Raw genomic sequence first — 24,029 nt, forward strand, 5'->3', positions numbered from 1 at the left:
TGTGCTTTGAAGATGGGCCAAGCTGCAAGCCCCAAGAAGCAAAGAAACAGCAAAGTCAAGAATGTAAACATTGGGGGCTTTGGAAAGAGCACTGATTAGTTAAAAGGGTTATAAACTATAAAATCAATTTGAAAATTTCAGATTTTGTAAGTAATGTTACTGCTTGTCCTCCTGCTGATTTGCAGCTTCCACATCAGCAGATTTAATCAACCACAGGTTGAAAATATTTGGAAAAAAAATCAGAAAGTTACAAAAAGCAAAACTTGAATTTGCTGCATGCTACCAACTATTTACACTATTTATGCAGCTTCTACATTGTATTTAAAACTATTTACATAGTATTTACATTGTACTAGGTATCATAAGTAATCTAGAAATGATTTAAAGCATACAGGAGGATGTACATAGGTTATATGCAAATACTACAGCATTTTATATAAGGGACTTGAGCATCTGCAGATTTTGGTATTGTGTGGGGTCCTGGAACCAATCCCTTGTGCATACTGAGGGACAGACTGTGTTCTATTAAAGGTTCTGGTTCCAGGGGAGTTGGGAGTAATCACATTCCATTTTGTTTCAACCACTGAATACAACTTTAAATCCTGGATGGAATGCATGGATTGCTATTTGAGAACTCTGAAAAGTAAATATTAGTGGGCAGATTGGGGAAGAATGCTCAATTGTAAAAAAGAAACAACCTAACTAAAAAATGGGCAAGAATCTTGAATAGATACGTTACCAAAAAGGATATATTGATGGCAGATAAGCACACAAAAAGATAATCACATTAACCATTAGGGAAGTATAAACTAAAATCAGCATGAGATACAACTACACATCTATTAGAATGGCTAAAGTAAAAAATAATGAAAAGAGGTGTTGGTGAGTCTGTGGAGCAGCTGGGAACTCTCATAGAGTGCTGATGGAAATGCAAAATGAGGCAACCATTCTGGAAAACAGATTGACATTTTGTTGTAAAGATGAATGTACACTTTCATATGAGCCTGCAATCCTACACCTGAGGATTTACAATAGGGGAAGGACAGCATATATTTATAGAAAGACCTGTACATGGACGTTTATAACAGGTCTATTCATAATTGTCCCAAACTGGAAACAGCTCAGTGTTCTTCAATGGATGAACAAACTGTGATACATCCATACAGCAGAATACTTTTTGGCAATAAAAAAGAACGAGCTATTAATAAATGTAACAAAATTATAGTGATGGAGAGTAGATTAGGGCTTGCCATCTTTTAGGAGTGGGGGAGACTATGACTATAAAGGTACACCACAAGAGAGATTTTTGGGGGTGACAGAACTGTTCTGTATCTTGATTGTAGTAGTGGTTACATGAAGCTATACATGTGTTAAATTTCATAGAACAGTGCACCAAAAATGTTAATCATATTGTATGATACATTTAAAAATAAAACAAAGGAAATAAAAGAGTAGCCAAGGGAACTTTACAAACATATATATTTTATTTAAGTGTTTGCTACAAAGCTCAGCATGCTTATATAAATATGTCTCCAGTCTTGAATTTTACATATGCTAATATTACAGTGATAATGATATGAAATATTTATATGAAATTCAGTTTGAGTTACTTCTTAACACTAGTCGCTCTTGGTAGATAAAATTCTATTTTCTTAATTATGAGTCAAAAGCCATCATTATTAATGTTACTGAATTTAAAAAATTTAATATGAATAGATTTTAAATTAACAAAATGTGTAATAAGTAAACAAATCTTGAAATTAAGTGAGCCAATCTTGATTTAACCCACTATTTTGGAAATATTTTCCATATTGATATGTATTCTGTACCCTTTTTAGACTCGTGCAATTAAAATATTAATTTAGGAAAATTTTGTTTAGCTTGCAAATGTATACTTAAACACAAAATGGATCCCTGAAAATTATTCTCTTTTTAAAAGCAGTGGAATGAATTTGACTTAATTTTCATGTGTGCTGTACTCTTTATATGATCTCTGTAGTATCATAATTAATTGGTCTTACAGAGATAATTATTTACATTTAAAATTGTAAACTTTAGATTAATACTATACCATTTTTTATTACATATTTCATAGAAGACTGCTGACAGGGTGGAAAGTAACAAAAAGATGAAAGCTCATAGTAGAGAAAGGGGTTTTCCCAAATGTGCCTTTGTATTTAACATATATGTCCCTAATCTCGTATTCATTTGAAATCACCCTTTAATGTAATTTGCTGACTGGCTAGTATTATTTTTGGGAAGTGGAGTACGCTCTTTTGATGCAGATTTTAAAACACCAAGGAAGAGTTTCTCTCCTTGCATATAGGTATCTGACTCATCCTTGCTAATATATCTTATTTTATTTTATTTATTTATATATATATATATTTATTTACATCTTTATTGGAGTATAATTGCTTTACAATGGTGTCTTAGTTTCTGCTTTATAACAAAGTGAATCAGTTATACATATACATATGTTCCCGTATCTCCTTCCTCTTGCATCTCCCTCCCTCCCACCCTCCTTATCCCACCCATCCAGGTGGTCACAAAGCACCGAGCTGATCTCCCTGTGCTATGCAGCTGCTTCCCACTAGCTATCTATTTTATGTTTGGTAGTGTATATATGTCCATGCCACTCTCTCACTTTGTCACAGCTTATGCTTCCCTCTCCCCATATCCTCAACTCCATTCTCTAGTAGGTCTGTGTCTCTATTCCCGTCTTACCCCTAGGTTCTTCATGACATTTTTTTTTTGTAGATTCCATATATATGTGTTAGCATACAATATTTGTCTTTCTCTTTCTGACTTACTTCACTCTGTATGACAGACTCTAGGTCTATCCACCTCACTACAAATAACTTAATTTCGTTTCTTTTTATGACTGAGTAATATTCCATTGTACATATGTGCCACATCTTCTTTATCCATTCATCTGATGATGGACACATAAGTTGATTCCATCTCCTGGCTATTGTAAATAGAGCTGCCATGAACATTTTGGTACATGACTCTTTTTGAATTATGGAGTTCTCAGGGTATATGCCCAGTAGTGGGATTGCTGGGTCATGTGGCAGTTCTATTTGTAGTTTTTTAAGGAACCTCCATACCGTTCTCCATAGTGGCTGTACCAATTCACATTCCCACCAGCAGTGCACGAGTGTTCCCTTTTCTCCACACCCTCTCCAGCATTTATTGTTTCTAGATTTTTTGATGATGGCCATTCTGACTGGTGTGAGATGATATCTCATTGTAGTTTTGATTTGCATTTCTCTAATGAGTAAAGATGTTGAGCATTCTTTCATGTGTTTGTTGGCAATCTGTATATCTTCTTTAGAGAAATGTCTATTTAGGTCTTCTGCCCATTTTTGGATTGGGTGGTAGTTTTTTTTGTTATTGAGCTGCATGAGCTGCTTGTAAATTTTAGAGATTAATTCTTGGTCCGTTGCTTCATTTGCAAATATCTTCTCCCATTCTGAGGGTTGTATTTTGGTCTTGATTATGGTTTCCTTTGCTGTGCAAAAGCTTTGAAGTTTCATTAGGTCCCATTTGTTTATTTTTGTTTTTCTTTCCATTTCTCTAGGAGGTGGGTCCAAAAGGATCTTGCTGTGATTTATGTCATAGAGTGTTCTGCCTATGTTTTCCTCTAAGAGTTTGATAGTTTCTGGCCTTACATTTAAGTCTTTAATCCATTTTGAGCTTATTTTTGTGTATGGTGTTAGGGAGTGATCTAATCTCATACTTTTACATGTACCTGTCCAGTTTTCCCAGCACCACTTATTGAAGAGGCTGTCCTTTCTCCACTGTACATTCCTGCCTCCTTTATCAAAGATAAGGTGACCATATGTGTGTGGGTTTATCTCTGGGCTTTCTGTCCTGTTCCATTGATCTATCTTTCTGTTTTTGTGCCAGTACCATACTGTCTTGATTACTGTAGCTTTGTAGTGTAGTCTGAAGTCAGGGAGCCTGATTCCTCCAGCTCCGTTTTTCATTCTCAAGATTGCTTTGGCTATTCGGGGTCTTTTGTGTTTCCATACAAATTGTGAAATTTTTTGTTCTAGTTCTGTGAAAAAAGCCAGTGGTAGTTTGATAGGGATTGCACTGAATCTGTAGATTGCTTTGTGTAGTATAGTCATTTTCACAATGTTGATTCTTCCAATCCAAGAACATGATATATCTCTCCATCTATTTGTATCATCTTTAATTTCTTTCATCATTGTCTTATAATTTTCTGCATACAGGTCTTTTGTCTCCTTAGGTAGGTTAATTCCTAGATATTTTATTCTTTGTGTTGCAGTGGTAAATGGGAGTGTTTTCTTGATTTCACTTTCAGATTTTTCATCATTAGTGTATAGGAATGCCAGAGATTTCTGTGCATTAATTTTGTATCCTGTTACTTTACCAAATTCATTGACTAGCTCTAGTGGTTTTCTAGTAGCATCTTTGAGATTCTCTATGTATAGTATCGTGTCATCTGCAAACAGTGACTGTTTTACTTCTTTTCTGATTTGGATTCCTTTTATTTCCTTTTCTTCTCTGATTGCTGTGGTTAAAACTTCCAAAACTATGTTGAATAAGAGTGGTGAGAGTGGGCAACCTTGTCTTGTTCCTTATCTTAGTGGAAATGCTTTCAGTTTTTCACCATTGAGGATGAGCTTGGCTGTGGGTTTGTCATACATGGCCTTTATTATGTTGAGGAAAGTTCCCTCTATGCCTACTTTCTGCAGGGTATTTTATCATAATGGTTCTTGAATTTTGTCGAAAGCTTTCTCTGCATCTATTGAGATGATCATATGGTTTTTCTTCTTCAATTTCTTAATATGGTGTATCACATTGATTGATTTACATATATTGAAGAATCCTTGCATTCCTGGAATAAACCCCACTTGATCATGGTGTATGATCCTTTTGATGTGTTGTTGGATTCTGTTTGCTAGTATTTTGTTGAGGATTTTTGCATCTATGTTCATCAGTGATATTGGCCTGTAGTTTTCTTTCTTTGTGACATCCTTGCCTGGTTTTGGTATCAGGGTGATGGTGGCCTCGTAGAATGAGTTTGGGAGTGTTCCTTCCTCTGCTATATTTTGGAAGAGTTTGAGAAGGATAGGTGTTAGCTCTTCTCTAAATGTTTGATAGAATTCGCCTGTGAAGCCATCTGGTCCTGGGCTTTTGTTTGTTGGAAGATTTTTAATCACAGTTTCAATTTCAGTGCTTGAGATTGGTCTGTTCATATTTTCTATTTCTTCCTGATTCAGTCTTGGCAGGTTGTGCATTTCTAAGAATTTGTCCATTTCTTCCAGGTTGTCCATTTTACTGGCATAAAGTTGCTTGTAGTAATCTCTCATAATCTTTTGTATTTCTTCAGTGTCAGTTGTTACTTCTCCTTTTTCATGTCTAATTCTATTGATTTGAGTCTTCTCCCTTTTTTTCTTGATGAGTCTGGCTAATGGTTTATCAATTTTGTTTATCTTAAAGAACCAGCTTTTAGTTTTATTGATCTTTGCTATCGTTTCCTTCATTTCTTTCTCTGTTTTTTTTTTTTCATTTATTTCTTACCTGATATTTATGATTTCTTTCCTTCTGCTAACTTTGGGCGTTTTTTGTTCTTCTGTCTCTAATTGCTTTAGGTGCTAGGTTAGGTTATTTATTTGAGATGTTTCCTGTTTCTTAAGGTAGGATTGTATTGCTATATACTTCCCTCTTAGAACTGCTTTTGCTGCATCCCATAGATTTTGGGTTGTCGTGTCTCCATTGTCATTTGTTTCTAGGTATTTTTTGATTTCCTCTTTGATTTCTTCAGTGATCACTTCGTTATTAAGTAGTGTATTGTTTAGCCTCCATGTGTTTGTATTTTTACAGATATTTTCTTGTAATTGATATCTACTCTCATAGCATTGTGGTTGGAAAAGACACTTGATACAATTTCAATTTTCTTAAATTCACCAAGGTTTGATTTCTGACCCAGGATATGATCTATCCTGGAGAATGTTCCATGAGCACTTGAGAAAAATGTGTATTCTGTTGTTTTTGGATGGAATGTCCTATAAATATCAATTAAGTCCACCTTGTTTAATGTATCATTTAAAGCTTGTGTTTCCTTATTTATTTTCATTTTGGATGATCTGTCCATTGGTGGAAGTGGGGTGTTAAAGTCCCCTACTATGACTGTGTTACTGTCCATTTCCCCTTTTATGGCTGTTAGTATTTGCCTTTTGTATTGAGGTGCTCCTATGTTGGGTGCATAAATATTTACAATTGTTATAGCTTCTTCTTGGATCAATCCCTTGATCATTACGTAGTGTCCTTCTTTGTCTCTTCTAATAGTCTTTATTTTAAAGTCTATTTTGTCTGATATAAGAATTGCTACTCCAGCTTTCTTTTGGTTTCCATTTTCATGGAATATCTTTTTCCATCCCTTCACTTTCAGTCTGTATGTGTCTCTAGGTCTGAAATGGGTCTCTTGTAGACAGCATATATATGGGTCTTGTTTTTGTATCCATTCAGCCAGTCTGTGTCTTTTGGTGGGAGTATTTAATCCATTTACCTTTAAGGTAATTATCGATATCTATGTTCCTATTCCCATTTTCTTAATTGTTTGGGGTTTATTATTGTAGGTCTTTTCCTTTTCTTGTGTTTCTTGCCTAGAGAAGGTCCTTTAGCATTTGTTGTAAAGCTGGTTTGGTGGTGCTGAACTCTCTCAGCTTTTGCTTGTCTGTAAAGGTTTTAATTTCTCCATCCAATCTGAATGAGATCCTTGCTGGGTAGAGTAATCTTGATTGTAGGTTTTTCTCCTTCATCACTTTAAATATGTCCTGCCAGTCCCTTCTGGCTTGCAGAGTTTCTGCTGAAAATCAGCTGTTAACCTTATGGGGATTCCCCTGTGTGTTATTTGTTGTTTTTCCCTTGCTGCTTTTAATATGTTTTCTTTGTATTTACTTTTTGAAAGTTTGATTAATATGTGTCTTGGAGTGTTTCTCCTTGGATTTATCCTGTATGGGACCCTCTGTGATTCCTGGACTTGATTACTATTTCCTTTCCCATATTATGGAAGTTTTCAACTATAATCTCTTCAAATATTTTCTCAGTCCCTTTCTTTTTCTCTTCTTCTTCTGGAACCCCTGTAATTCGAATGTTGGTGCTTTTAATGTTGTCCCAGAGGTCTCTGAGACTGTCCTCAGTTCTTTTCATTCTTTTTTCTTTATTCTGCTCTGCAGTAGTAATTTCCACTATTTTATCTTCCAGGTCACTTATCCGTTCTTCTGCCTCAGTTATTCTGCTATTGATCCCATCTAGAGTATTTTTAATTTCATTTATTGTGTTGTTCATTATTGCTTGTGTCATCTTTAGTTCTTTTAGGTCCTTGTTAAATGTTTCTTGCATTTTCTCTATTTCCAAGATTTTGTATCATCTTTACTATCATTATTCTGAATTCTTTTTCAGGTAGACTGCCTATTTCCTCTTCATTTGTTAGGTCTGGTGGGTTTTTATCTTGCTCCTTCATCTGCTGTGTGTTTTTCTGTCTCCTCATTTTGCTTATCTTACTGTGTTTGGGGTCTCCTTTGCACAGGCTGCAGGTTCATAGTTCCCGTTGTTTTTTGTGTCTGTCCCCAGTGGCTAAAGTTGGTTCAGTGTGTTGTGTAAGCTTCCCGGTGGAGGAGACTAGTGCCTGTGTTCTGGTGGATGAGGCTGTATCTTGTCTTTCTGGTGGGTAGTTCCACATCTGGTGGTGTGTTTTGGGATGTCTGTGGACTTATTTTGATTTTAGGCAGCCTCTCTGCTAATTGGTGGGGTTGTGTTCCTGTCTTGCTAGTTGTTTGGCATAAGGTGTCCAGCACTGTACCTTGCTGGTTGTTGAGTGAAGCTGGGTGCTGGTGTTGAGATGGAGATCTCTGGGAGATTTTCGCTGTTTGATATTACGTGGAGCTGGGACATTGCTTGTGGACCAGTGTCCTGAAGTTGGCTCTCCCACCTCAGAGGCACAGCACTGACTCCTGGCTGCAGCACCAAGAGCCTTTCATCCACATGGCTCAGAATAAAAGGGAGAAAAAGTAAAAAGAAAGAAAAATAGAGAGAGGGTAAAATAAAATAAAATAAAATAAAGTAAGATAAAATAAAATAAAGTTATTAAAATATAAAATAATTATTAAGAAAAAATTTTTTTAAAAGTAAAAAAAAAAAACCCCAAAACAAAACAAAACAAAAACCAAACCAAACAAAAAACAAAACAAAACAGAAAACGGACGGATATAACCCTAGGACAAATAGTGAAAGCAAAGCTATACAGACAAAATCTCACACAGAAGCATACAAATACACACTCACAAAAAGAGGAAATGGGGAAAAAATAATAAATCTGTTCTCAGAGTCCACCTCCTCAATTTGGGATGATTCGTTGTCTATTCAGGTGTCTCACAGATGCAGGGTACATCAAGTTGATTGTGGAGATTTAATCCACTGCTCCTGAGGCTGCTGGGAGAGATTTCCCTTTCTCTTCTTTGTTCGCACAGCTCCCAGGGCTCAGCTTTGGATTTGGCCCCGCCTCTGCGTGTAGGTCGCCTGAGGGCGTCTGTTCTTCGCTCAGACAGGACGGGGTTAAAGGAGCAGCTGACTCGGGGGCTCTGCCTCACTCAGGCCAGGGGCAGGGAGGGGTTCGGATGCGGGGTGAGCCTGTGGCGGCAGAGGCCGGTGGGACGTTGTACCAGCCTGGGGCGTGCCGTGCGTTCTCCCGGGGAAGGTGTCCCTGGATCCCAGGGCCCTGGCAGTGGCGGGCTGCACAGGCTCCCCGGAAGGGAGGTGTGCAGAGTGACCTGTGCTCGCACACATGCTTCTTGGTGGCCGCAGCAGCCGCCTTAGCGTCTCATGCCCATCTCTGGGGTCCGCGCTGATAACCGTGGCTCGCGCCCGTCTCTGGAGCTCCTTTAAGCAGTGCTCTTAATCCCCTCTCCTCCTGCACCAGGAAACAAAGAGGGAAGAAAAAGTCTCTTGCCTGTTCGGCAGGCCCAGACTTTTCCCCGGACTTCCTCCCGGCTAGCTGTGGTGCACTACCCCCCTGCAGACTGTGTTCACGCTGCCAACCCTAGTCCTCTCCCTGCATCCGACCGAAGCCGGAGCCTCAGCTCCCAGCCCTGTCCGCCCCGGCGGGTGAGCAGACAAGCCTCTCGGGCTGGTGAGAGCTGGTCGGCACCGATCCTCTGTGCAGGAAACTCTCCGCTTTGGCCTCCGCATCCCGGTTGCTGTGCTCTCCTCTATGGCTCCAAAGCTTACCCCCTCCACCACCCGCAGTCTCCGCCTGTGAAGGGGCTTCTAGTGTGTGGAAACCTTTCCTCCTTCACGCTCCCTCCCACTGGTGCAGGTCCCGTCCCTATTCTTTTGTCTCTGTTTATTCTTTTTTCTTTTGCCCTACTCAGGTACGTGGGGAGTTTCTTGCCTTTTGGGCAGTCTGAGGTCTTCTACCAGCATTCAGTAGGTGTTCTATAGGAGTTGTTCCACGTGTAGATGTATTTCTGGTGGATCTGTGGGGAGAAAGGTGATCTCCGCGTCTTACTCTTCCGCCATCTTCCCAGGAGCGCTAATATATCTTGATGTTAACAATGACCTGGGAAACAAAGAGCAGAGCTTCCTTAGTTGTTTTTTTTTTTTTGTCTCTGCAGTCTCCCTTCATAGAATGTGCCTTGTGAAAGAAGCACCTAATTACTCTGCGAAAACCAGAAAACAGTGTGAAGAGAAGGCATAGCAGGTCTGTCCTGCCTGTATACCACCAAATGAACAGAGTTTGCAATGCATAGGTGTTCTGCTTTTGCATTGCAGTGAGGATATTAATAATAATGATAATAATTTTTTAAAGAACAAAGAAATGCTAGTAAAAATGGCAAAACATAGCCAAACGGCTATGATTAAGAAGTTCATTTTGGAATCCTGTGTAAGATCAAGTATAAGAAATTAGGATATAGACTGGACTAGCTTTCAAGACAGAAAGGAAAAATCTGAGACTAACAGGAGAACATGATTTGGGGCAGTACCTTAATTTTCTATTCATATTTTCCATCAATAAATACTAATCAATCGAGATGCAATCTCAGGCTCTGGAGATACAAAGATAAGTAAAATATTGATAGCTTAGGTCCTTAGAGAGCTCATAGGTTAGTTCAGGAGACAAATGAAAATATGTATTATGGTATACAATGAAACATTCTGAGAGATGAATCCAGTGCTGGTGGAGTACATTAGGCCATTGTGTGGGCTTCTGCTTTTACTCTGAGTGTAATGTGGAGCCACTGGAGGGTTTTTCTTGTTTGAATATGATAATCTCTGAGAACTTTATGATACCATGATCAAGTACAGGCTTCCTACTTCCTCCCTAGGATTCAGGTGACACTGAAGGTGGTTAAGGCTAAAACTGATCTTTCTGGAACATCAGTTTACTAATGATGAGTAATTAATTGTATCATATTGATAAAAGTGAAGCCTTTTTATCATCGTATAAAAATAACATGCTAGATAACTTCAGACTCAAGGCATTTAGTACTTGTGAACATATACTTCTAGTGACATGACTAGACCACCCTAGGAGCCTGCATTTCCTCTTCTGTCTCATTAGGTATCTTCTGTTATAAAAAGCTTGGTGTAGGATCAACTCCTTAAATGCTATGCAATTTTGTGTCTTGATATTCTCATTTGAAAATGGGCAAAATAATGTGCATTCGGTCTACAAAATTTAGTGAGTATCCACTCTGTGCCAAACTCTGTTCCATGTTCTAGAAATGAACAAGACTCAACCCAGCCCTAAAAGACCTCATGGTTTAATACTAGGGGGAAGTCCAGCAAGCATTTCAATAGCACTTGTCTGATACGTTTGTAATGAGAACCAAATGAAACAATTTATTAAAAATGCTTACAATAATATCTGGCATCCAGGAGGTATGCAATAAATGTAAATTCCTTCTTTATAATCTCTTAATTCTTAAGAGTGGTCAGCTAATTGTTCTTCTCCAAGATGGCTAGACAACTATTAATATTTTCATTCAGTTGAATGTTGTCTTTTCTTCAATCATGTTAGAATAATTCTCTAGTTCCATTTCTTCTAACTGAAATAGAGAAATTGGGATGAGTTGCTGTCTGTGTTGAGTAGGGTATTCTGTTGAAAGAGGCAACAGTTGTTTCTTGCTGTTCTGTATTTACTTACTACCTTGTCTGACTGAAGGAAGAGCTTGTGTATTTTCTACTCAATTGAGTAGAGCCTAATGGCGGTGCTGAGATGGTGTGTTGTTTTAAAAAAAGAGAACTGAATAATGATATAAATAAAGATACAAATCCACAGTAATTTAACTGTTAATATTGACAGTCTTAAATCTGTTCCTCTTTAAAAAGAAGCTTCTGAATAAACTCTGTCTTTTCAAATCTCTAGCTTTGTATTTACAGTAAATGTGAGCCATGTTATATTGCATTTAATATTGTTATGTATAATATTATTGCACAGAATCAGTAGTTTTGTGCCTTTAAAATACTTTAGTTTTATAAGAACAGTTAGTTAAAAATTAGTCACTCAGTTCAGAGGAAATATATTCCAAGTTAACTTTTTTTTTTTTTTTTTTTTTGCGGTACGCGAGCCTCTCACTGTTGTGGCCTCTCCCGTTGTGGAGCACAGGCTCCGGACGTGCAGGCTCAGTGTCCATGGCTCACGGGCCCAGCCACTCTGTGGCATGTGGGATCCTCCCGGACCGGGGCACGAACCTGTGTCCCCTGCATTGGCAGGCGGACTCCCAACCACTGCGCCACCAGGGAAGCCCCCAAGTTAACTTTTAAAGTCTGAAAGATATTGAATATAAAAAGAGTACAATTATTTTCACTTAAAATAAATTGATTACAGAGCTGTTACCTTTAAAAAACATTTTAACTATTATAATACTTGCACTGTAAGTTTATCATATTGTTTGGCTGAAATTAATTTGCTTTCCATTTCAATTTAATGAAAAATCAACGTTTTGATTTGTCCATAATATTTATACATAATACATTATTGACTGTTATTGACCATACAACTCTATTCAGATCCTTGAATGATACTTTATGATGATAATTCTTGATTCTTTTTGCTTTGACAGGATGTGGATACCAGGAATTTCATTATTTAAAATTGAGACCTAGGTGTAATTGGAATTCTCAAGTAATTCCCAAGGTGAATTATCTGCACATTAATAAATTGAGTCAGTTACTCATTTCTCCCTTTGAGGAGAAACAGCTAAGCATTACGTGTGGACAGGAGGGTTTTCACTGTGGTTCTTTAGCTCCTTCTGAGACACTTAGAAGGACACAATAACTCTATTTGCTTTCTTCTTGGCTTTTTCTCCGGTTCTCTGGCTCTTTCTCTCAAAACAGTATATTCTTTGCTAAACTATGGCAGGGTGTTATTTGCTTTTACTGTGCTTTTGTTTTACATTTTCTTAGATACCATCTCCTGTTTTTTACAGTCTATATTCATTTTTGATTTCAATATTTAACACAGTATCAAGTTTTTCTATAGCATTTTGACTCTAGAAACAAACTTTTGTGCATATACCTGTAAACGTGCATTTCCTTTTCTCAGAGGTAACTAATTCAGACTTTAAAACAGTCTGGTTATCTTTTAAGTTTTGTATTTCAATTAGCTGTCTTTGGTATTCCTAAATGTTATTTAGAGTAGGTAGAATTAACTGACTTTACATATTTTTGAGCATTCTAATTCTTAGGATGATTCTCAAAATTTCTTTAACTGGGACATTGGCTGTCATAGTAGGCAAAGAGAGAATAATGTGAAGTGTCACATAATGTCACGTAAGTTGACAGTAAGAATTAGAAAGTAATTATAATTATACTGCTCTGCTGCTTTAGGTAAGTTTATGTCAACATTTCCTTATCTGAATCCCAGTTCACATACTAAATCTGGGTTGTGAAATTTGCCATAATTTTGAGAGGGGTAAAAATCCCTAAAATGCTTATTGTGTTTTGGCAGCCTTAAAAAGTGACTAAGAGAAAGACATCAAATTCCTATTTGATTTTTTTGCAAATAAGTCACTCTGAATATTGGCATGTTCACATATTCTCACATTCCAGTTTTATATCCCATTATTGTTGGAAGAAAGTCCTAGCTTTGTTTTCATAATGCAGTAAATAATAGATAGCTTTAACTATATTTTCTCTCATGACATTACTAACAATTTATTCTCAAATAGAGCAGTTAAAGTATCTTCAAATATATAAAGTGCGTGTCCTAGGGCTTTGCTGGACAAAATGACTATGTTGACCTCTCTTATTGTATAATGTAAGAACATTCAGCTGGGAATCAGAAAGCCTTGGTTTTAGCTTTTGCTCTAATGTCAACTACAAATAGGACTCTGGACAAGTCACTGAAGTTCTCTAGGTCTGTTTCCTTGTCTTTGAAATCAGGAGCCAAACAATGTGATTACTGGAATTCACTCAAACTTTAAAATTCCATGACTTTGCCTTTGTTCGTAATATATTTTAGGGTACTATTGCAATACTTATATCCTTCCAAGACAGTACCTGTAAACTCGGAGTTTAAATCCTTCCTATTAAGTTTAAACCATTTCCCCCAAGGGCTAGAGTGGGGTTTATTTTTTCCTATATACAGGTCATCGTCTGCTCTTATTCAGCCCTTTAGATATTCAGCCAGAGTATATGACATATATAAATGATTTTATAAAAGTGGAAGTTCTCACGACTTAGAGGAAAAAATGAATTTCATGCTTTTTCACTGAAGTCTTACTATGAATCATTCCTGAAATGTCACTCACATTGACTAGCCCCAGTTCTGTTTTGCCAAATTTGTGTGAGATCAGACTGGCCCTAGTAGTAGACATTGCAGGTACAGAATTTCACAGCATCTGTACACTTCAAGCACTAAAATATTCTTTTTACTCCTTTTAAAGTGTAGAAGCTGCATGCCAGTATATTTCTAAATGAAATTTCAGGTTACAATGATCTGCTTCGGAATTTAAGACATATTTTTGGACTCCCCTGCCCATATGTCTCACTGGCATGCCCTTGTGAACCAAGTACACACATGCTAGCAAGTAAAGATGCCCACACACAGACACTGTTGTGTACGTCTACCTGCACTTGCATGCGTGCACACACACATGCATGATGCTTGACTTTGGACCCTGCAGGTGTAAAGGGGAGCATTCATCTCTCCTGGTTGTTACCTCCATTTCCATTCTAGGGAACTTTGACTTTCAGAAGTGACTTTACATCTAACAGAGAGCAGCTGCTGTGGGCACCTCAGGGACAATGAAGTTAAGCAGAAGAATGAGGGCAATTTTTATGGGATTAAAGATTAGTCTTTAAATTCCTTAGGGGAATGAACCAAATCTAATGTTTTCCTGTTAGCTGACACTTTCTATATGGATGCAGTTTTGGATCTTCTGGAGGGAAGAGGGAAAAAAAAAATTTCAGCAAATCAGCTCTTTCATTCAGAAATGGAATTTGGGGGGCTGGTTTAGCTAGGCTTTTTGACAATCCCTGATTTAATGTTTTCACTGATGATGAGAGTGGCTTCACAAATGTTGTGAAAATCTGGGCAATGGAGGGTGTTGTGAGGGGGAAACAGAGTGCAGTTGTTTAAATAGTCCTGGGCCAATAAGCATTTGGTAGGTGGAGTTACTGTTGTGTGCATTACAAAGAAAGATAATTCTGAATGAAGACTTTAAACATTGCACGTGCTGGATGGGCTCTGGTTCTGCGCTTTGTGCAAACAAAAATAGGTGACTGGGTTTTGCTTACTATCCATTAGTGGATGCAGCATGTTTGAAAAGATTTTTTAAAAATACATGCAAAGGATTTATCAGAAGCCCTCATGAATATTTCATGAGTTGATATATTCAGCTGAATGAATTCAGCGAGTGTCAGTGTGTAGCTTGCAGACAGACCTCATCCACAAGGAGGCTACTGACATAGGAAGCACTTTGGCGCATTTTCAGAGGCAAAGCCAGGCTGATAAAGCTCCTTGTGACAGCCTGACTTGCCATTCTTCGATTATGCTGCTCTTGCTCTAAGCAGCTCCTACACTGGAGCCACAGCTTCCTAAATTAAACTGGGAACAGTTTGCAGACTTACCAGCCTCCTAACCTGCAGCTGTGTCTCTGCTATGTTTGAGGTTTTTGTTTTGGATGGTGAAACCCAGCACTCCATATAAGACATGACAGCAAAAGATTCTTCAAAAGAACTTACTGCTTCTGAATCTGAGGTTTGCATAAAGACTTTCAAGGAGCAAATGCACTTAGAACTTGAGCTTCCGAGACTACCGGGAAACAGACCTACATCTCCTAAAATTTCTCCACGCAGTTCGCCAAGGAACTCACCATGCTTTTTCAGAAAGTTGCTGGTGAATAAAAGCATTCGGCAGCGTCGTCGCTTCACTGTGGCTCATACGTGGTAAGATGGGACTTGGAGGTGTCTGGAGTGCTTTTCATTAGCAACAGTGATTTAGAAATGTAGCAAGTAGGACATTTGAATTTTGTTCATAATACAGAACACATGTGTGAGATGAATGGTGAGCAGGTCAGCTGAAGAATACATAGTGTTCTGTGCGTTAATATCACTGTGCCACTAGCTGTTTCCAGATAATATGAGCCTCTCACTATAGAGAGTCTTTAAAATTACTGCCTTTAAGAAAACACCTAGCTAATTCTAGGGCAACCGAGTATTGAAGGAGTTATAAAAATTCAGTTTTTTGTTTAATCTCTGTTGAGGTGATTGCTGACTTTTTTGTGTGTATCTTGCGGTTGTTGTTGATGATGTTTTTGAATAGTATATTTTTGGTACAAGGATAAGTGATTCAATCTTAGTTTGGAGTTATTTCTTGAGACAATGTATAAAGTCAAACTTAATTTACAGCATTGCCATTTTTGTAGTATGTAAACTAGTGGTTTTGATTTATTGCCTCTATCTTTACAGTACTTAAGGAAAGGGAAAACTAAGTTCCCACTTCTGAAATTACATGGTTAATTAATTTTATTTATGATTCAAATTGCTATTATCTTTAAGAGATTCTTGTTGTAAAGAAGTGACAAAATTTATAGATAATAATAAATAAATTCCCAAGTTACTTGGGAATGCCCATGTAAATTCCAGAACCCTCTGTAAAAACTGTATTGAGGCTGCCACCTTTAATATATATGTTATGTACAATAGAGTAGCTTCCTTAAACCAGTATAATAACCGAATACAAGGAGAAGCACAAAAGAAATTTTAAAACTTTAATTGTAAAAGATAGGCCTTTTCAGATTTCTTTGAAGGTTATATTTTCTTTCAGATTAATATACCTTTCAAAATTGGGTACCTATAATTTTTATTTCCCAGGGACCATAGCAGTGCAGGGAGCTATTACCTCTTAAAGACATTTTTAGCACAGGGATTTTGACTGCATACTAGATTGCCAACCAACATTATAAACTGAGGATATCTGGTTTTCGAAAATTAATATTTACTTGAATTCTGTTTTTTTACTCATCTGAAATGTTTGTCTGCCTAATCTACTGCACAGTATATTGGCAAATTCAAGTTACCCCTGGAAATATGTAGCTTGCCTTTGATGGACACCACATGATAAAGCCAGTACACATACTTTACCTAGCTAAAAATAATATGGTTATTTTTGTTTTCTGACAATGCACTGTTGTTCACATAATTGCTTTATTAGGGAACTTTTTTTGGTCATCTTTTTTGATGAGTTAAATCTTATTATTTAATTGTAATCTCATATTTGTAGATTCCATGTGATTAGTTTTTCAAAACCTACCAGTGGTAGCATTTAATAAATAGAAGGTTTATGTATACGTATGTACTGATTTGAGGAAGTCTTCTGTCTCATGATTTACCCCACCCCTAATGTATGCATATTTTCACATAGTTTGCTAAGTAGTATAACTGAATAGGAGAAGGTATATAGGTATATTGTTAATTAGTTCTCATAAAAGGAATAAAGGTGAGAAAACATATAATTAGATAATAGACTCATATGTTTTACTAGTTGGGTTAATAATTTGACAAGAAGGATACTTAATTTTAATTAACGGATTTTCAGATAGTGGTAAATCTTCATAAAGCCTTGCTAATATTTCCTTATTGTAGAGTTCCTGAATATAATAACATGACCTTTCTTTTACTTAGAATAGATTTTTGATGTGCTAGGAAGGTAGAGCTATAAATACTGAATTTTTTCTTTTCAAAAGAACCCAAATTTTAAAATGACTAAAGAGCCAGTTTTACTTCTGCATTATACAAATTTTCTTGCAGCAAATTACACAAAGAACAATTAAATGGTATTTGAGGTAACTTATGCTATTAAAGTGATCTTTTTCTAGCTAAGTTAAAAAAATTTTTCTGCAAATTGCTAAAAAACAAAACACATGACTTTGGTATGATGTACCATTATATAGGTTTGAAGAATCCACTAACCACCAAACTTATAAAATAACTTTAATTATGACCATGGTTCATTTTCAACCATTTTTACCTACCAACTCACACACTCTTCTTCTGTTTCTTAGAAAAGTTGTATCACAGTTTGTTTTAACTCCTAAGTCTATATTTATATTTATTTCTATGTTTTATCTGAGTGCATGTTTAATATTTTTCAAATTTATTTTCATGAAACATTCAATGAAAATTTCTTTTCATAAAATACACACATATGTATTTGAATGACTTTTTCACTAATCCTAAAAATTATGTGCTCCTTTTTTAAAGCATCTTATGTAATTTACACGAGGAAATAAGAGCATAAGTACTTTATTTTTGCCTCTTTGTCATGATGAAATGTAACCATTCTTTCACGATCAACAATTGGTATTTTCCAAACCTTGCATTTAAGTTAGAAATTCCAAGATATGCGCTTAGAAGTCTCCAAAAACATGTTATTACTTTACAGTAGACAGTAGATGTCTTTTAAGAAGACTGGATTGTTTTGATTCCAGCATTGAAATTAAAGTAATTTTCATGATGAAGCTAAACAATGAAGAGGATGCAGTTTATATCTAAACCCACTGAACAATTTTTTTTATCTTCGGCTATTTGTAGATTTCATATTTTGGTCAGATGAATATGTAGTTCTGGTTTTGGAAACCCAAGTTATGAAGTGTGGATTAATGGCAGAAGATGTAAGAAACACTTGTGAAATGCTGACTCTGGGATTATTTTTAAAATATCTGACAAATAGTAAATATTCAATGTGTTGTCGCTAATCAGAGTATTTATGCAATCCTAAATCTGGAAAGAATTTGGGTGATTATCTCATTGCTTCCTTTTACCTTTGGGCAGGACCACAATTGCTCCATCTTTGACATATGGGAATCTGGCCTATTTTTAAGACTCTGGAGAAAGCAGTTCTATAACCTCACTTAGTACACAGTCTTACTACTTCATAGTCCAGGTATTGAATTATATGTGTATTATATATATATATATATATATATATATATATATATATATATATATATATATATATATATAATTTTTTTGGTCTTCAATGGATATAAAGAAAAAATTTATAAGAACTTGCATGAAAATAAAGATCATTATTAACCAGTCCCAGAATTTTTTTTTCACTCATCATGTATAATTGAGCACTGCTGTGAGCAAGAAAAGTAAAAAATGCTGATTCGATCTGCATGGATTCCAACACCTACTATATTTTAGGTTCTTTACTAGAATATTCACATGTATTATCTCATTTAAGTCTCATTTGGGGGATAAGAATATTCTAAATTTGTGTTCTTTTCAATGTTGCTTGCTGCAGATATAAAAATGTTCTGAATTGCTTTAGCTTCTTCCAAGTATTTCTACTCCATTAATCATTATTTTGACTCTGTACCATTATCCCAAATTTCTAATTTCTTCTTTGAATTCTGAAACCAAGAAGTGGACACCAAACTCCATGTTAGTTGAAATGAGACAATATAGAAAAAAAAAAAATATCCTACACTGCAAAGTTTCAGTGGAATGTTGAGCTTTGATGAGTGGGGAAATTAATGCCAGAGTCCTTAAGGTCAACATATTATTGATCCCTAGCCCCAAATCCGGGGTGAAAACTCCTGAGACATAACCTTATCCTCCTTGTCTTATGGGACCTGCTTGTTCTTGACTGGCACTTACCACATGGTGTTCAGCTTTGTCAACCTTCTCTCCTTTGCTCACGTTCCAACCTCAGTCATCAGTTCTCCTCCATTATCAGCAAGCAGCATGATGCTCTGTGACGGAAGCTACTGGTGATGGTCCTGAGTACATCCCAGGCCTACAACACTGCTCTTGAAGAGCAGATGGATTGGTGAGCACCACTCTGTCTGTCTGTCCCTGCTTTCACATGGTATATGCTTCACAGAGGACAATATGCTTTCAGAGTTAGTATTAGAAAGAAGACTTAGGTTTTTCTTCCTTTTCCCCATTTAGTTCTACCTGTACCTTGGAAATATTTCCTCATTTTATTAAAGTTTCATGAAACGTGCACTTTTGTGCCTCATATTTGACCACAAAAGTTTTAAAAGACATAGTTCATACTCTAAAGGAACTTACCCCTGACAAGACAAAACTAGAATAACTGGAGAAGAGTAAAATGAAAATGATGAATAGTATATGCTTAACCTTTCTCTGAACCTTTAAGCACATTTACTGCCTTACACAATTTAGTCCTAGTTTGTTAGCTAAATCTACTAAATCTGTGCATTGTGTTATTCTTAAATGTCCTTGAATTATTTCCTAGCAGTATTGGACTTTTTTTTTTTTTTTTTTTTTTTTTTTTTTTGCGGTACGCGGGCCTCTCACTGCTGTGGCCTCTCCCGTTGCGGAACACAGGCTCCGGACGCGCAGGCTCAGCAGCCATGGCTCACGGGCCTAGCCGCTCCGTGGCATGTGGGATCCTCCCAGACCGGGGCACGAACCCATGTCCCCTGCATCGGCAGGTGGACTCTCAACCACTGCACCACCAGGGAAGCCCTGGACATTTTTTTTTTGAGAAATATCTGTCTTTAAATATTTACTGATTCAACATTTGATTGAACAAAACATTTGTTGAGAGCCTACTATGCTCTGGGCCCTACTCTGGGAGATACAAAATGAGAAAGATAGAGCACTTGCCTTCAAAGAACGCATATACCCCCGGAAGACAAACTTATGCATTAATAATTAATCAATGGTGTATAAATAATGCTGTTGAAGAATGACACTCAACTTATCATAAGAGCAGCAGAAGAAATAAATACCGCTAGAAAGTGAGTCAATGTGTTGGGGAAGGTTTGGAGAGGAGATGACATTTGTAGAATGAATAGGAGTTTTTGAGGAGTGGGCAGGAGGGCATTTTTTTTTTTTTTTTTTGGCCAAAGAAACAATAATAGGAAAATTCCATCAACAAATAACAGTAATAATAGTTCACATTTATTTTGGTACTAAAAATGCATCTGGCATTATTTTAAATATATTCGCTTATCTTGTGCTATAAAAGGCCCATGGGTTATATACTGTTACTTCCATTTTATCAGAAAATGAATGAAGCATAGGGACGACAAGTAATTTGCCCAAGATTACATGGCAAGTAAGGGGCTGAGTTGGGATTTGCCTCAGAGTGTGGGGGAAGGTGAGCAAAGTTCATTGGAGTTACAGCCTAAAGTGCAAGGTGGGAGAGATAGGAAGTCAGACTTTGCCTATAGATTGCAGCCATACCCTAGGGCTTCCAATGTCATGAACTTGAGGCTTTATTCCATCATCAGTGGGGAGCCACTGCAAGGTTATGAGAATGGGATTGCCATAAATAGCTTTTACTTTGGAATGATGTTTTGCACTCCATTGTGGAGAGTGGATTGGAAGATGAGAGGATTAGAAGGAGGGGGAAAAGGGAGAATGTGCATTTGAGAGATAATGACTTCTAATTTTTGTGTATATCCCAAAACATCAAAAACTGTGCTTATGACATTCTTTATGACTTAACAAATTATGGTTTATGGAAACTGGGAGAGAAGTATGTAAATTTGGTATCCCTTGCATTTATCACCTCCAGCATGATGCTGTGCATAGTTCTAGTTGATGCACTACTTCCAAATGTATCAGTCTTAATGAAGGTGCTTGGGAGGATGGGTGCATCTGGGGAAAACCTAGTAGTTCAGTCCTCATTTACTAGGGGTGCTTTGTGTTGTGTTTTGTGTATAATCCTGGTGAGTTTTTTACAAAGATTATTTTAGTCCACAGCCTGAACTCAATGCCAGCGGAAATCTATGCCTCATAGCATGATTCTATTGCTTTAATCAGAGCAAGCATTTTCTCAGTAATGCAAGTCTATAAATGGTATTTTCCTGGCCTTTTAGTGTCCACAAGTCTTCAATATATTGGATTTAAAAAATACTTACTGGAAAAAGGGCTTTGTAAAGTAATGATGACAACCCCCCAGGACACACACTGGAAGGTGGCCTAGCAGGCATGCCTGCTGCCCAACTGCTAAAGTCTAAGCCCTTTTGTGAAATTCCATTTGCTTTCTTTTCCCATTCTTCCTTCTTTTGTTGTCTCCTAGTTTTTCTACTTGGATGTTTATGGTGCTTCCTTCTCTAACATCACTGTCAAGATGTCAGCAACATTATACTTGAGGCATTTAAATGATTCCCAGAAAAGAATCTAAAATGCTTGCCGTGGTTTACAGGGCCCTACATTATCTGGCTCCATGCTACCTGTGACCTCATCTCCTATTCTCCAGCCACATTAGCCTCCTTTCTGTTCTTCAACAACCTTTCATGTTTCCACTTCCGGGACCTTGCATTTGGTATTACTTCTGCCTGGAAGTCTATCTCCCTAGATGTTGACATGGCTCACTCTCTCAGTTCTGTTCAGGCTTCTACTCAAATATCACTTGCTAGAGAGGCTTCTGCTGACCCCTCTGTCTAAAAAAGCACCTTTCCATTTTTTGTCCCTTGTTCTGCTTTATTTATCTTCTTGGGTCTTATCATTACCTGGAAATACATTCACTGGAAAAGACGTGCTTCTTTGTTACGTTGTTTTTCTCTTCTATTGTATACCAACCCAGCAGAATTGCATGAGGGCAGGGATTCTGTCCTGTTTACTATATCCCAGGCACCTAAAGAAAGGCTGGTGCTTGGTAAATATTTGATGAAAAAATAAAAGAAAAAATGAATATTGTTCCTATGTCCTGTTCTTTATTCTTATAGCACTTTCCCTTTAGCCTGTTATGAAGGAGGAGAAAAGGAAGCTTAGTTGATACTCTACAAGCATCCTTACTTCATCCATCTCTTAATAGTTGTGTTCCCTTTCTGCCAGTAGGGCTACTCTAACTTGCTTTCTATTTTGTGTTCTATGATACTGTAGATACAGGTTTAATTACAATATCTCACTAGAGGCTAAGTGTTTTACATGATAGCCTATTTAATTAAGCCACTGTGTACAAATCATATTACCTAGCCTGTAGTGCTGTAAAGTAAATATTTGTCTGTAGCACTGTACAGTTATTTATTTGGGTGTTCTTCATGTATCAAACAGCACAGTTGGTGTTTCTGCTCAGGGAAGCTCTACATATCTCTTAACTGTCTCAGTGGAAGTGTTGTACAGAGGAATATATTTGTTATTTGCCCTTTAACATATCTGCATATTATATATTAGAATGCTTAATTATTGATATTTTCCCACTGATGGAGCATCTAAAAAATATTGACACTGAGCTTTTGATAGAATTTCCCTGGGGAACTTGGAAGTAAGAGTCCATGACTTGCAGAGTGAGGAAGTTGCGAATTAGTAACCCTGTATTCTAGTGAGGAAGTTGTGAATTAATAACCCTGTATTCTAGAAGAGACATCCTCAGGAGTGAAAATTTTCACTTGGTGCTGTCTCATTTTTTTCTGAACTGAGAGGTTGGGACCTCTGTCACTCCTAGTAATTTGTTTGACAGAGATATGTTTGAATCCCACTGTGTACTTTAAGTTAAAAAAATAAAAGTAATTTGTTGACCTTCTCAGATTGCTTCTTGCTAGAACTTAGACATTTCCTCTTTGAGGGAGAATACGAATGACTACTTCTCTTGACCTTTTGTGGAAAAGAACACTTGTCACTCGGCATGCACCCCTGACAGGCCCGGCTTGTCCCCCTTCTCCTCCCTATACCCCTCACAACTCCGACTTCTGCAAATTACACAGATTGGAAATAAAGGGGTAGGGGTAGTGTGGCTTTAAGGAAAACTGCTTTCAAACTGTATTTTGTGAAACATTAGTGTTCTTGGACCCATTTTTGGAATTCCTTGAAAAAATAAGATAGTGATGATCTTTTTCCTGGTCCCGGGTCCCAACAAAGAAACATGGATGAATCTAGGCTTGGAGAAATTTGGAGGAGTCTCACACGTAGATTCTGTAATCTCCAGATGCTTGAAAACCACCAATGTAAGAGATAAATGAGTAGATAGGGAAAAAAATTCTGGGTAGCTGTGCTTGATAGAGTCATAGAAATTTCCAGACAATTTATAACATTAAGATTATATGCATCTAAGATGTCCAGGAATGGCAGCAGAATAAACGAGGAGGATGGACCTATCTGTGAGTCAAGGAGAGGTTACTGGTAGTGAAGATTTACAATTTCAGAAGATTGAAAGAATAGTAGTACAATGAACACCCTCTACCTAGATTTACTGATTGTTAGTGTTTTTACATATTTACTCTATCTCTGTACCTCTCTCCATATATAAACTCTTATATATGTTTTCTTTAGTTTGAAGGGAGCACACTTAGATGGAAAGTATTAGTTTGGGATCAAAAAGAGCCTCATATTTTAAAAGTACAGAATTAATTATTTCCATTTCATCAACATGTTCTCATATCAAAATTTGAGTTTAATTCTTAATAGTTGACTAATATACTGAAAAGTTATGAATAAGTTTGTGGGCCATTTTAAAAAGTAAATTATTGAAGCAGTTATAGTGGAGGGTTAGAGGTATCTATAATATTTTATGACTTTTCTTTGTGATAAATTGTTGGTTTTAGGTACTTGAAACCATT

The 24,029-nt window shown here is 36.9% G+C and overlaps 1 protein-coding gene across 3 annotated transcripts in view; it reads left to right on the forward strand.

The window, feature by feature from the left end:
- Positions 1-24,029, forward strand: part of LOC309799688 (3',5'-cyclic-AMP phosphodiesterase 4B-like) — a gene marked incomplete at its 5' end in the record, with an annotated part of 525,358 nt that overhangs the window by 183,267 nt on the left and 318,062 nt on the right. The window contains one exon of one of the 3 annotated variants that reach the window (XM_082613099.1): positions 15,194-15,429. The exons of the other annotated variants lie outside the window; for them this stretch is intronic. Coding sequence (XP_082469225.1) covers positions 15,194-15,429 — 236 coding nt within the window. Of the gene's footprint in view, positions 1-15,193; positions 15,430-24,029 lie in introns of those variants that run through there. 3 annotated transcript variants of the gene reach the window in all.

This window comes from Mesoplodon mirus, assembly GCF_964341445.2.
Source record: "Mesoplodon mirus genome assembly, chromosome: 3".
NCBI classification, from domain to species: Eukaryota; Metazoa; Chordata; class Mammalia; order Artiodactyla; family Ziphiidae; genus Mesoplodon; species Mesoplodon mirus.